Consider the following 13,597-nt stretch of genomic DNA (forward strand, 5'->3'; position numbering starts at 1 on the left):
AATTCCCAGTTTCCCAAGTTGAAACATTTTACTCACAAATCCCCAGGTTTGGAGGAATTTCCCAGGCTACACAAGCACCGAAAACTACTTTATCTGGGAATTTTTCACCAAATTTGGGAAATGTTTAGCGCTAGGTTGAGAAAAGTTGGCATCGCGCTATAGAAGCACTGATGGCAAAGCGGAGCCTCAGGGGACACCACTCCTCCCCCCACTCCTCCGGGAAGCCTGCGCTGCTGTAAACTGGGGCTGCTGTACCACCCCGGCCATTGCCCCCCACCCCACCCGCTGCGGTCAGTGGGGCTCCGCGGGGGGCAGGGCAGTGGGCGGGCTCGGAGAGTGAGCACCTCACCCGAAGCCCCAGGGTAACAGACACGGCTCCCGGCTAGGAAAACAGGGCAGTAACTGCAGCTACTGCAGGTGGGAAAGTGCAGAGCGGGGCTCCCGAGGTGCTGGGCACACGACGCACGGCCCCGCTCTGCGCAGGGAACGCGACTAGTGCTGCTGGCGGTGGATCCGTGTTAACAAAACGAAGTTTTTAAACTGTCTGACAAAATCCTCGTCCCCTCAGTGGCTCCCTTTCCCTTCAGCGGGTGTCTGTCACCATTTCGCTAGTTCTCCAGCCCCAGCGCCTCCCTGCATTCCCCCTGTGGAACAGGGGCAGGTTTTAACACGCACCAGGGCCAGTATCACAGGATAAAAAGCATTTAAAAGGTCACGAGCTGATTTTGTTGGGTCCTTGGTTGGCTAAATAATGCCGTGCAGTACAGAGAGCTACAGCTCCGTCAAAAAAACGTGTAGAGAAAATTTCTCTCTTCTTCCCGTCTTCTCCAGTTTCACCTGTGTCGTGCCTCTCTTTCGTGAGGCATTCAATGGGCTGCCGCCTGGCTGGTTCTTATTCCTATTACTGGAGGGAAAAACTGTGAATCACCTAAAAAAAAAGGGGAAGTGGGGGTGGGGAGTGCTCTGGTAATGCTTGGACAGAGCTTTCCACGCGTGGCTGGCTTTACACACCCGTGAGTTCTCCCAGGGAAGCCAAAGGGACGAGTTAGGGGTCTCATGAATCCCCAGTAGCCAGCCCGGTGCCCACCCTGTGAAATGGAGCGGAGCCGAGCGGCACCCTCCCCACTCCGCGGGCGGCATCGCTCGCTCGCGGACACCACGCGCTGTCTCGTTCTCGCTGAGGGGGCGGGAACGGGCCGGCGAGCATCTCCCACCGCAGCTAAAACTCGGCTCCGCCCCCAACCCTTTCCCGGCTTCTGCGCACGCCTGCGTGTTTGGTTGCCGGGGTAACCGTCAGCTTGGCGGCTGATGAGCGCAGCTGACCAATCCCTAGCGAGGCTCGGGACGGAGTTTTCCGCCGTCCTCCGGAAGAGGCGGGCCTGAGGCTGACGGTAGGGCGGGGGTGCCGGGCCGTGGAGTGCTGTCGGCGGCCTGTCGCGGGGGGGCTCCTTAGTCACTGCTGGCGAAGGGGCAGTAGGAATCCCCCTCCCCCCAACACTGCAGGGGGCCAGCGCGGTCGGGAGGCTGGAGCCTCCGCCTCACCGGGGGGACGCGCTGCCCACCCGCGAGCCGTCTCAGGCGCCTCCTTCCCCCGCGGGCCCCAGATTTTCCGCGGGCGGCTCCCTGTCCGGAGAGCCCCTGCGGGCAGTGCGCGCGGCCCGGCGTGGAGTAGGCGTCCCCGGAGCTGCCGGAGTGTGGACGTGACCAAGAACCGGGGGGTGGGGAATGGCGATCCGTGCTGCAGTTCGCTAGTGTTACCCGGTGCGACCCCTCCCGGAGCCCTGGGTACCGAGACTCCTTCCTGCTTTAGCGGTACCGGCCCGGGTAGCGCCAGTGTGGGTACGTGTGCCCCGCCTGCAGTCACACCTGCTCGCTGTAGGGAGGGCCCTGCTGTGCGTAGTCTGGGCGGGAGGAACTGCCCTGGACGCTTCCCTCTTCAGTGGGCTTTTCACAGGTATTTAGGCACCTAAAGAGGCAGATAAACACCGAGACTTCCTCCCTTTTGATTTAAATGGGAATTGCCGCACCAAGGCACTTCTGAAAATTCCACTTGTTGCCTATCTGCATCTTCAGGTGCCTGAAAACCTGGCCATTGAACAAATAGCCTGTAAGGGATTACAAAAATAGAAATAGCTATGTAACTAGTTGCATGGCAATCCAAACACTTCTATCTTGTCACATAGCTGAGCAGTTTCACTGTAGCTGCACATTTTGATATTAACTAAGTGAACCTTTGGTTACTTTTTTGGTCCTTTTTGAAGGGAGTTCATGTGATCCATACCATACATATAGGGGGTGAAAGCAAACCATTTTGCCAGTGTAATATGAAAGATTTACAAGAGATGAAAAGAAACCAGAGAAACCTAATGCTAAACCAGATCAGACTTATTGCCACTTTTCTGTGGAGACATGTCTGGAAGTTTTAGGTCACTTATACTATGAAAATATTCATATCCACATCTTTACGTACAATGTTCATACTGTAATACTTCAAAACTGAAACATGATGAATAGACTTTTAAATAAACAAAAAAGTCCCCTATCTTTACTTACTCGTAAACATTCTGAAACACTAGATTGGAGATGAGACAATATGACAGTTCCTAAGATATTAATGCTAACATTTGATGACACTTTAAATGGAAACATTAATTTTCAGTGGTGGTTAAATTTGGTAGAAACATCAAGGCAGTGTGCGTATCGGTCCTGGGGACATAGTGCTAGATACAGGGACAGGGTGCAGTGAGGCAGCTCATTCGTTTCAAATAAGTTGGGAATGAGCTAAAGTTGGGAATGAGCAATTCAACCCCCCTCCCCCTTACACTCCCACCAAATCTAGTCTCTTCTGCCCATGCATCACCTTTCTTATACCAAAAACCTCAACTGCTTCCTTGACATGAACAAAAACCCAAGACATCTCAGATGCTTTCCTAAGTGCCAAAAGTCCCAAGCATTCCTTTCTTAGGTGCCCGAACCTCTACACAATGGTATCTTAAAACCATTCACTGTGTAACCCTCTCCAGTCCTCCCCACTAATTAAAGGATGTATATTTATTTTTGTAGTTGTGATAAAACAATTTACATGAATGTGAAGTTTTTTTTTTATCATCACTGGTCCCTTTATGGTGGCAAGCAATTTATTAATGGAATAATCAGATTGTTAAAATTAAGTCTTTGTGTAAAATGCAATTTCGAATAGTTAATTAACACATTTTAAAATACAATTAACAGTTGTACTGTAGGTGTGTCCTGAACTATGTTTGCAATTCTGAATGAAAGTACAACTCCACCATCTAGCCCAGGAGTTGGGAACCTTTCAGAAGTGGTGTGCCGAGTCTTAATTTATTCACCCTAATTTAAGGTTTTGCGTGCCAGTAATACATTTTAACGTTTTTAGAAGGGTCTCTTTCTAGAAGTCTATAATACATAACTAAACTAGTGTTGTATGTAAAGTATATAAGGTTTTTAAAATGTTTAAGAAGCTTCATTTAAAATTAAATTAAAATTCAGAGCCCCCCCCGGTCCGGTGGACAGGACCCAGGCGGTGTGAGTGCCACTGAAAATCAGCTCACGTGCGGCCTTCAGCACACGTGTCATAGGTTGCCTACCCCTGATCTAGCCAGTACAAACACCACCATAACTCATAATTTATATGAATTATAAATTCGTCATGCATCCGACGAAGTAGGTATTCACCCACGAAAGCTCATGCTCCAAAACATCTGTTAGTCTATAAGGTGCCACAGGACTCTTTGCTGCTCATAATTTAGGGATACATCTTGTAAAAAGTTGCATTGGATTTTAGTAAGTTATTCAAGTCCATTTACTTTACTGTGAGACGTAATACTTAAAAAAACAACAACAGTGTTTTGAAAAATTTCTTACTGTTATCATGAAATCATTGGTGAGAAACCTGGAGGAGAGAGTGTCATGCCACATGACTCACCTAATTATGTGCCTCAGAATGTTCCATATATTTTCTTATGGTACTGTTGAATAACTCATACACAACACAACCTGATTTTTTTCCAGCCCTTTTCATTTAGTTGTTATGAATTATGCAAATTAAACATCTTTAATAAAGAAAACATTAATGCATTTATTGCTGTTGTTTACCAGGAAGGCTATTGCACTATAAAGGAAAATGTCTTTTTTTTCAAAAATATTACTGCAACCAGAAGTTGAAGAATACCTTGGGAATGTGTTTAGAAATAAGGAGGTATGTGATGAAGGTAACTCAACTAGTCAGCCTATATAAACAAATTTGCCTTTCATTGGTTGAATGCTGAACTGTGCAGCCATTTACAATCTTTTAACTTTATTTTTTGTATTAAGTTACTGATAAATGCCTCGCACAATAAAAGTGTATCTTTAGTATTTAGAGTTAGATCTTTTAAGCAAAGGGCTCTGATCCTGTAATGACCTCCATGCAGAGCATCATTGACTTCAATGGTCCTGTGTGGATTGTTAATTCCATCTAGAAGTTATAAGGACTAGTCTAATGTGTGATTTCTAAAAGTATGAATATTAGGTATAATATGAAATTTTGTTTTTAAACTTTTTGGGATTTTTAATAAGTGAATATACTGTTAATAAGTGTTTAGTTAATTAACAACTTCCAAGAAAACTCATATTGGGGTATCACAATCTACTAATTGTAGTCTTCTTTAAAGTCTTCCAAGAACAATCATCACTACCACCATCACTGTGGGAGGTGGGGAAAAAAAACCCACCTCCCACAGAGTATCTTTGAGTTGAAGTCTGTTTTTTTTGTCTCTGTATACCTGTTGCTTTGTACAGCAAGCTAACCATACCACTTAATAGCGCAATATCAAATCAATGAAGATTAATTTTAATGCCTGTTCCAATATTAGCTTGTTTAGAATACTCTTGCTCAATAAATAGACTGGTCTTTTCAGCAGCCAGACTCTCACTGAAGTCAGTGGGAGCTGCACAAGCATCTGAGGGTCTATTACATGACATACACAAAGTAATAGTTGATTTAAACTTTTTGACTACAACAAGCACTACTACATGAAGCCGTTTACTATTAATATATATCTTTTTTTCTTTTAGCTCATAAGTGCTTTAGGCACTCTGGAAGCAGAGAGAAAATATGAATCTCTGTTAAATTGTCTATCTCATCCTCCAGCTTTCACAACTGTTAGAGTTAACACTCACTTGGCTTCTGTGAAACAAGTGAAAAATCTGCTGTTTGAAGAGATCCACAAGGTTTGTGTAGTTTTGTATCCTGGTTATCGCTAAAGATAGCTACAAGATTTCTGGTTTTGTAGGTGATCGCAAAAGCCTTTTTTCAAATAATGGAAACAATTCCTAAACTTGATGGGTATGTCTACTTTCAGTTTGGTGCTGGGATGACTTTCAGAGTCAAATGGAAACAAAGGTAGAGTCTGTGAGTGAAGTCCAATACTAGTCAATATCTGATACATCAAAGGAATACCCATAGTGCCCTAGACCAAAGGTGCTTTCATCAAGAGGAGAAGAGAGACTTTTTTTTTTGCAAAGTTCTGAAGAACTTGAGTTTAATTGTAGATAAGGTCTAATAAAAAATACCAGCAATTGATTCAGAGAAACATAATTTCTCACTTTGCATTTTCAAAACATGCACATTCCTTCAGAAATTTAAAATCTATAAATAAGGACCACATAATACTCGTGGATTATTTGTATTATAGTAGCACCTGTAGACCTAATTAGGATTTGGGCCGCTTTGTGCTAAATGCTTTACAAACATAGAAGGAAGACACTGCAATCTAGACAAGACAACAGAAATAGAAACTAGTAGTCTGAGAAGATATATGCAACAAATATAGAGCTTATTTTTAATAAAAGGTGACACAAAAATGAACTGATGTTGCAATGTCTTATTTAAGAAGTGTGTGAAATTGAAAGAAACCAAGTCTCCAAATAACTTGAGCGATTCCCCCCTGCTGGTGTAACCTGTCAGAAAATGCTTTGATGTTTAGTAAATTTTTGGAATTTTTTTTGTTCTATTTATTTTATGACTGTCTTTATCTGACAGAGATAATTAATTGTAAGCCAGAAGGTCTGAAAATAAATGGTTTAGATATCCTATGATATCTCTTCAGTCTTTCTGAGAAGATCCAGTTCTTCTATAAATAAAATATTAATGTTGGTGGGTTTTCAGACAGCAACTGCATGACAGGAGCCAAGATGTTTCTGTAATGCAAAAGCAGTTGACGCTACTCCACCTTTTTCCTAGGAGGGTAATGAATTATGCTTGTTTTATCATACAACTCGTTCTAGGAATCTGGAATTGGTATTTTAGTCAATTTTTTTTTGCTTTGTAAGGGAAAATGCTTTGCTAAAAACAGAGATACAGCTAGCTTCTCCATGATAATAAACACAGTTTTAATTCAAGGTATACTCCAAAAAGAAGCTATAACATTAATGCCTGTTTTAATAACATCACAAAGCATACAGATTTGGTTAGAAGGAGAAAATACCTCTTTATCAGATGTGCACTGATTTCCAGTTATTTGGGATGTGTGGAAAGACACCACTTATGAAAATCTAGGAAGAGTTTTAAAATGGCAACTCAGTTTAGAGCCTTTTCAAATTAATATGAAATCAGGTCCCTAACACTCATCCACAGCTTCTCACATCTCTCTCAGTTAAAATGAGCTATCAAAATGAGCATCTGAGATGTCAAATAGGAAAGATCTCCACATGAATACATTGAGCAAATCTTCATCTAATTTTAGTCTTTCTTTGTCTGTTATTAGTAATAGTGTGTCTGGCTGTTTGTAGCATTGCCTAGACTTCTTGTTCCAGAAAAAATAGGCTCCAGGAGCACATGAATGTTCAGGACTCACTCCTGTGCTCTGTAATGAATCCTGTCAATGACTTCTATTGTAGTCTTTGCTTTTCTGAATGTACTCATTTATCTCTGTGTTTTAGCTTGAGTATTTATAATATACAGCATTTCCTAATGTAGGATTTCTCAGCTTCTCATCACTTAAAGAGACTGTTCTACCATTCACAGGTATAAAGTGTAAACTGAAAAATAATTTATTCCAAGAACAATAAAGTACTTTTTAAAGCATTGTTGTTAATGTTCTTTTGTTTTGTTTTTTAATTAAACAGCAGTTTAAAGATCTTAGTGTGCCAGTTCTTCAGCACCCAGAACTCCAGGACATCTTACTTATTCCTGTCATTGGACCCAGGTTTGTAATTTTAAGACTTTAACAACTAATTTGTGTTACTGAGTTTCATGATATGTTTTACATTAATCATTTTTGATAACTTAAGACACCATTAAAAAGTTGCAAGTGTTTATTAAGCCAAAATATGCAGTCTTGTCCTAGATAACATCAATTTTTGATCTTTCAAACTCCCTCAGAATTTTGTTAAATTTTAAAAGACCATAATCTTTTTTTTCTCCATTTATGATAATGGACTTCATATTCGTTTTCCCTACAGCAATTGCCCTGTGGCAGAGTATATTAGGAGGAGGTAGATTATCTCTTCTGAAGAACTAGGGACTGTTTGGCAGGGCTCCAAAGTATCTGTGCAGTAGTGCACAATATTCCTCTATTAGAAAACTTGTATGTACAAAACTCACATGAGTGTATTTAGGGAAGATGGCGTAAATGATAATGTTGAACAGGAATTCCAGGGTCACATTTATCCCCCTACACCAATGTCCTACACTGTTCACATTTAAGCTGTTTTTTTTTTCTAGTTTTCATTTAGACAACTTTAGTGTTCCCTCATTGTTTGCCCTCTTTGAATTTTTCTATTGCTTAATTTGACTTTACAGTTAGAAGGATAATCTAAATGATCTTTCTTATAATGATGCTTCAGAATTACACACAATTGTCAATTTTGAGTTTACCAAGACTGTGTCAAGTGGGCTTGTAAACTATAGGGTCATAAACAATACTAGTGTGTACAAACTGTACATTATGGTATTTGCTGTTTCTCTTTTACAGTGCTGGACAGTACGTCATTATTTGTTGTCCTGCACGGACCTTAAATCCTTCTTTGAAGTACCAATCTCTAAATAATCCACTATTTGTACTTGACCTTGACAAGTCTGAGTCATTACCTTCCTTATTACTAATCTGCACACAGTTGCTATTAGCAAAATTCCCTGTGTCCCGTTAAAATCTTTGTTGTAATAAAGATTTATGGCAGTTATTAATTTTAAATGCACTTTTTGAGCATGCTGCTTGAACACTAAGTTGTTATTATCAGAGAAAGTGGAGAAGAATGATTTTCACATCTGTTAACTTGATTTTGTATATTGGTATCAAATTTTTGGCAGTAGCAGTTTTGGGGCTGAATCTGCATTTTTCCAAGGACTGTCACTTGGTCTTATTCTTTACTTTTATCAAGACTGAATTACATCTTGTAAGTTTGATATACAGTAGGTACATATTTCTCCACCACCCTTTCTCAAACAGCGTGTATGAGCTGACTTTTTTTTTTTCTGAACTAGACTGATGTCAGCAGGTTTTTGTAATGAAATTACACTTTGTATCCTCAGGAAGGATCTACAAAAGCAATCATCTGAAGTCATTGTTGGAGCCCAGTGTGGGAATTCAGTGCTACGAGGAGCGCATGTCTTCGTTCCAGGAATCATATCTGCTTCAAAATGTAAGAGTTAGCTAATATATTCCAATAGGATTTAGAGGCGGGGAAATGACCATCCATTCCAGTTGACATCTAGTTTCTGTTTAACTTTGGTTTTGTTTGTAAAACTTGCATGATTTTTCTTGCACAATACATATACCAAAATGGTGAGTGCTACCTCTCCTCTTCTGTGCTCCTTTCATTCTCTCTCCTTTTTAGAGACTTCAGTTTTTTAACAGCAGGATTGTCTGTCATTGATATTTTTACATTCTTCTTTTGACTTGAAAAAGGGTTTTTTACAAAGATCAGATGTTTTCAAGTGAGACATTACCTGACAGAACTGAAAAGTTAAGTCATTTTGGTGTATACCAGAGAGATTAATTTTGTAGATTTTCTAATAAATCAAAATGGGGGTCCTTGAGTTGCTAAAGTTTGAGAACCGCTGATCTAGATGAAAGCAAATTTTGGCCCTGAATTAAAAAAAAGCACTTATGCATTTGCTTAAATTTAGTCCTATTCAGAAAAGTACTTAAACTCGTGCTTAACTTTAAGCATGTGCTTAAGTCCCATTGACTTAATACAGTGGCTCTCAAACTTTTTTACTGGTGACCCCTTTCACATAGCAAGCCTCTGAGTGTGACACCCCCCCATATAAATTAAAAACACTTCTTTATATATTTAACACCATTATAAATGCTGGAGGCAAAGCAGGGTTTGGGGTGGAGGCTGACAGCTTACGACCTCCCGTATAATAACCTCGTGACCCCCTGGGGGGTCCTGACTCCCAGTTTGAGAACCCCTGACTTAATATGTATGCTTTCCTGAATGTAGGCATGTTATAGGTCTCACCCCCACTTAGAGCTGTTGGGTTCCAAAATGGGGACCTGCACTGGTTTCCCTCTAAACTAAAATCCTAGTTTAGATCTGGTAAAGCTGCCACCACCCAATCAGGTACATGGATTGGGACACAGTCCTTCCCCAAAATCCTTGGGGATCCCAAGAGCCCCAAATCCATGGAGTTCTTACACCCAGAAGAAATAAACCATTCCCCCCCTGCTTCCTCCCCCCTCCCTTTTCCTAGGAGAGATACCGGGATCCAACTACAGAGGGATACCTCCCTCCTCTCCTTTCCCTGAGAATCCACCCAAGGAAAGACCAACCAAGTCCTTAATAGAAAAGAATTTATTAAAGAATAAAAAAGAAAGTCACTGTCTCTGTAACCAAGATGGAACAATACACAGGGTCTAAACTTATCAATCTCTGGAGAGAATCCCCCCTCCTTTCTTTCTCAGTAAAAGCAAAGTAACAGCAAACAGGAATAAAGAATTTCCTTCAGCAAACACACAATTGCAAATGTAGAAATCAAATTATAAGACTAATCCGCCTTTCTAATTAATACTCACTATTGAATAGTAGGAACTACTCCAGGAGAACTTGGAGACGTCTGGCCTCTCTTAGATCCAAAAAGAGAACTCTAACAAAGAACACAGACAAAGGCTTCCCTCCACAGAGATTTGAAATTATCTTGTCTCTGATTGGTCCTCTGGTCAGGTGGTCATCAGGTACTGCATGTTAACCCTTTACAGGTAAAAGAGACCTTAACCTTTAACTATCTGTTTATGACAAGGCATTTATGAGAAAACAAGTAAGTTGCTTCAACAATTGTTGAAACATCTTTCATTTTGTACAGTTTTACATCTAAATATGCAAATACTTACTGGGTGAGCAAGTGATTTATCATCATTGCTTTACATTAGCACACAGCATCAAATAAAAGGGAAACATACATCAGTAGGACTTTAAAAATATTTTAGAGGAATTGCAGATAGGAAAATGAAGTGGGAGAGTATGCTGTCAGCCTGAAATCAGGTACAATAAAGCCCTTATCCTGAAATTGCACTCAGCACAGACGGTATAACAAGACATGAATGGTAGTGCATAAGTGGGCCTCTTAATCATTGATCAAGTTATACAGATAAGAAGGAATCAGTGATCAAAGGTCTTTAAGCTTAGTTTGACAAATCTTAATTTTAAGCTTTAGGTTAGCCAATATAGCTGCCTGAATGGAGAGAAAACACAATTATTGCAAGTTATAACTAAAAATTCGACATACTGCTGCTGTATTCTAAAGAGATAGACAACAAGGGAAAAAATCTTTTGGCTTTACAAGTGAGGACAGACAAATAATTTGATGGGAGATAAAGTTAAATATCTGCAAATTTTACAAATACTAGGTAGATGATAGCAACATGGTGTGTCAGTGTTTTGGGTATTGTAGATATCCTCAGAAGAAAATTATCTTGTGTAGAAGCTATTTCTGGCTACAAGAATTGATCACAAATATAATACAGTTTTGAAAAGTTCTAAAAGCATGTCTCCATAATAAAATGATCCTTTCCCTTGGGCATATTTAATCTAGCCCCTTGGTCATAGGAAAGAGATCTCTGAAACACAAACTCTAACCCTTTTGAGGAGCTTTAAACTGCCACATTCCCAGTTCAAAAGCTTAGTTTTGCCTCTGTAGTTTTCCTCTAGTGCAACCAGCCAGGCTCTTCAATAAAGAGATTGTAGAAAAGCATCTGGGGAGAAATCTCTAAGCGTGGTTTGAATAATAATTGCTCTCAGAATGAAGCTTTTACAAGTAGAGGCAGAGCTCAGCAAGTCCACATGTGGACCATGCTTTCTTACTGCTTTACTCCAAGCAGGCTTAACAGACTCTCCTGTACCAGAAACCAAAATGTTCTTCAAGCTCTTCTAGGCAGCAGTGCAGCAAGATACTTGAAGACAGTGGGACTACTTGTGTTCTTATGATTAGGCACATGCTTAAGTACCTTGCTCAACTAAGTCCTTTACACAGAGCTGGGTTCTCTGTTATATTTTGTGTGCAGAAAATAATTTGGCAATGGGAAAACTGCCAGGTGACTTTGTGGACTAGCCAACACTGGAGATACTCAAAGCTCGTCTTGACCTGAAATCAATACTGCTGTGATGCAAGGGGTTGAAGTACATGGCCCGTCAGAAGTCCCAGATGAGTTGGGCACTGTTCTCTTGCCAAATAATGCATTTAAAAAAAATCTTTCTTTCCCTAGTTATGAAAGCTGGAGATGTGGTCTCTGTATACTCTGATATTGAAGGGAAGTGTAAAAGAGGAGCCAAAGAATTTCTGGGAACCAAAGTTTTTATTGGAAATGGGATTTCTGAATTGAGTCGCAGTGAAATCTTCAGTTCAAGTGGCTCACTCAAGTAAGTGCATAGTAACTGCAATGAAGATTAAGAAACTACATTTATTTCCTTTTTTGAGAAAAAAAAGGTAGGAATTTAGAAATATTCTGTAATACACATAAAGGCAGATTGTGGCTTTGAATGAGATGCTATGTTGGAGGCATGTGAGATGGGAGATTAAGGCAGTGGGAGCTTTGGGAAGAATTCTGGCTGACTCCGTAAAAATTCCTTCTGGGCTTCACAGGAGTGCACATTACAACAGCTGCTCTATGACCCCCTTGAAAGGGTGAAGCATGCACTTCCTCCACCTGATGAAGAAGAGAAAGAGCATTTTGGGACTCTGACTCCCCGCCCTAGTAAAGAGGGCTGTAATCTAGATTTCAAGGGGGCAGGTGACAAAAGGCTGGGTATAAAACAAGGTGACCTTAACAGAGGTGCTGAAAGTTAGCAGGGATTGGGGGAATGGCAAATTACAATAGGGTCATAGGAGTAACGAGGGAGAACAGTGGGGGAGTCTGCACATCTTAGATGACTATACACAAATGCAAGAACTATGGGGAATAAACAGGAAGAACTGGAAGTCTTAATACACAAGCAAAAGAGACTTGGTGGGATAAATCTCATGACTGGAATATTGGGGAAAAAAGGATATAGCTTGTTCAGGAAAGATAGGCTGGGGGAAAAAGGGAGGACGCATTGCATTGTACCCATTAAGAATGTACCCACTTGTTCTGAGTTCCATAGGAGGTTAGAGACAGGCCAGTGGAAAGTTTCTAATTGAAGATAAAAGAGGGGGAAAACAGTCCAACAAATCAGGGGGAGGAGGTGGATGAGGTATTTCTAGAACAAACAATGGAAAGATCCAAAAAAGAAGATCTGGTATTAATGAGGACTTTTACCACCTAGATATCCTTTGGAAAAGTAATATGGCAAAACACAATGTCCAGTAAGTTCTTGGAATGTGTTGGCGACAACTTGTTTTAGATGGTGGGTAAGTAAGCAGGAGCACTGTCATTTTAGACTTGATTTTGACAAACAGAGTATTAGTTGTGAAGGTGGAAGGCAACTTAGGTGAAAGTGATCATGATGTGATAGGCTTCCTTATTATAAGGAAAGGAAGTGAGTGAGAGCCGCAGAATAAGGACAATTAATTTAAAAAAAGCAGACTTTAGCAAACTCAGATAACTAGTAGATAAGGTCCCATGGAAAGCAAATATAAGGCAAAACAGTCCAGGACAGCAGGCAGTTTCTTAAAGGCACAACTATCCCAATGAAAAGGAAATATAGAAGAGAAGTGGTTCATATGGCTGCATCAGCTCTTTAATGACTTGAAAATCAAAAAGGAATCCTACAAAAAGTGGAAATGGACAAATTGCTAAGGAGGAATATGAAATAATAGCACAAGCATGTGGGGACAAAAATCATAAAGGCTAAGGCACAAGATGAGTTACACCTAACAAGGGACATAAAAGGCAATAAAAAGAGGTTCTATAAATATATTAGCAACAAGAGAAAGATGAAGGAAAGAGTAGGTCCTCTATTTAGAAGAGAAGGAGAGCTAGTAAGGGACAACATTAAGAAGGTTGAGGTGTTTAGTGTCTATTTTGCTTGTTTTCTCCAAAATAGTTAATTGTGACCAGATGCTTAACACAATATTAACAACCAGGGAGACGGAACACACTCTAGAATAAAGAAAGAATAGGTTAAATAATATTTAGATAAGTTAGTCTTGATGAAATTCACCCAGTACTAGCTG

The 13,597-nt window shown here is 40.4% G+C and overlaps 1 protein-coding gene across 5 annotated transcripts in view; it reads left to right on the forward strand.

Annotated features, from left to right (window-relative positions):
- The window catches only part of NSUN6 (NOP2/Sun RNA methyltransferase 6), a 52,258-nt gene that overhangs the window by 389 nt on the left and 38,272 nt on the right, over positions 1-13,597 (forward strand). Inside the window, exons 1-6 of one of the 5 annotated variants that reach the window (XM_039525982.1) lie at positions 1,245-1,391; positions 4,120-4,219; positions 5,077-5,232; positions 7,129-7,208; positions 8,534-8,643; positions 11,709-11,862. In XM_039525982.1, coding sequence (XP_039381916.1) covers positions 4,145-4,219; positions 5,077-5,232; positions 7,129-7,208; positions 8,534-8,643; positions 11,709-11,862 — 575 coding nt within the window. In that variant the 5' untranslated portion in view covers positions 1,245-1,391; positions 4,120-4,144. Of the gene's footprint in view, positions 1-1,244; positions 1,392-1,418; positions 1,840-3,875; positions 4,233-5,076; positions 5,233-7,128; positions 7,209-8,533; positions 8,644-11,708; positions 11,863-13,597 lie in introns of those variants that run through there. The other 4 variants (XM_039525984.1, XM_039525983.1, XM_039525986.1 and 1 more) reach the window with 4 other exon arrangements.

Source organism: Mauremys reevesii, linkage group 2 (assembly GCF_016161935.1).
Source record: "Mauremys reevesii isolate NIE-2019 linkage group 2, ASM1616193v1, whole genome shotgun sequence".
NCBI lineage: Eukaryota > Metazoa > Chordata > Testudines > Geoemydidae > Mauremys > Mauremys reevesii.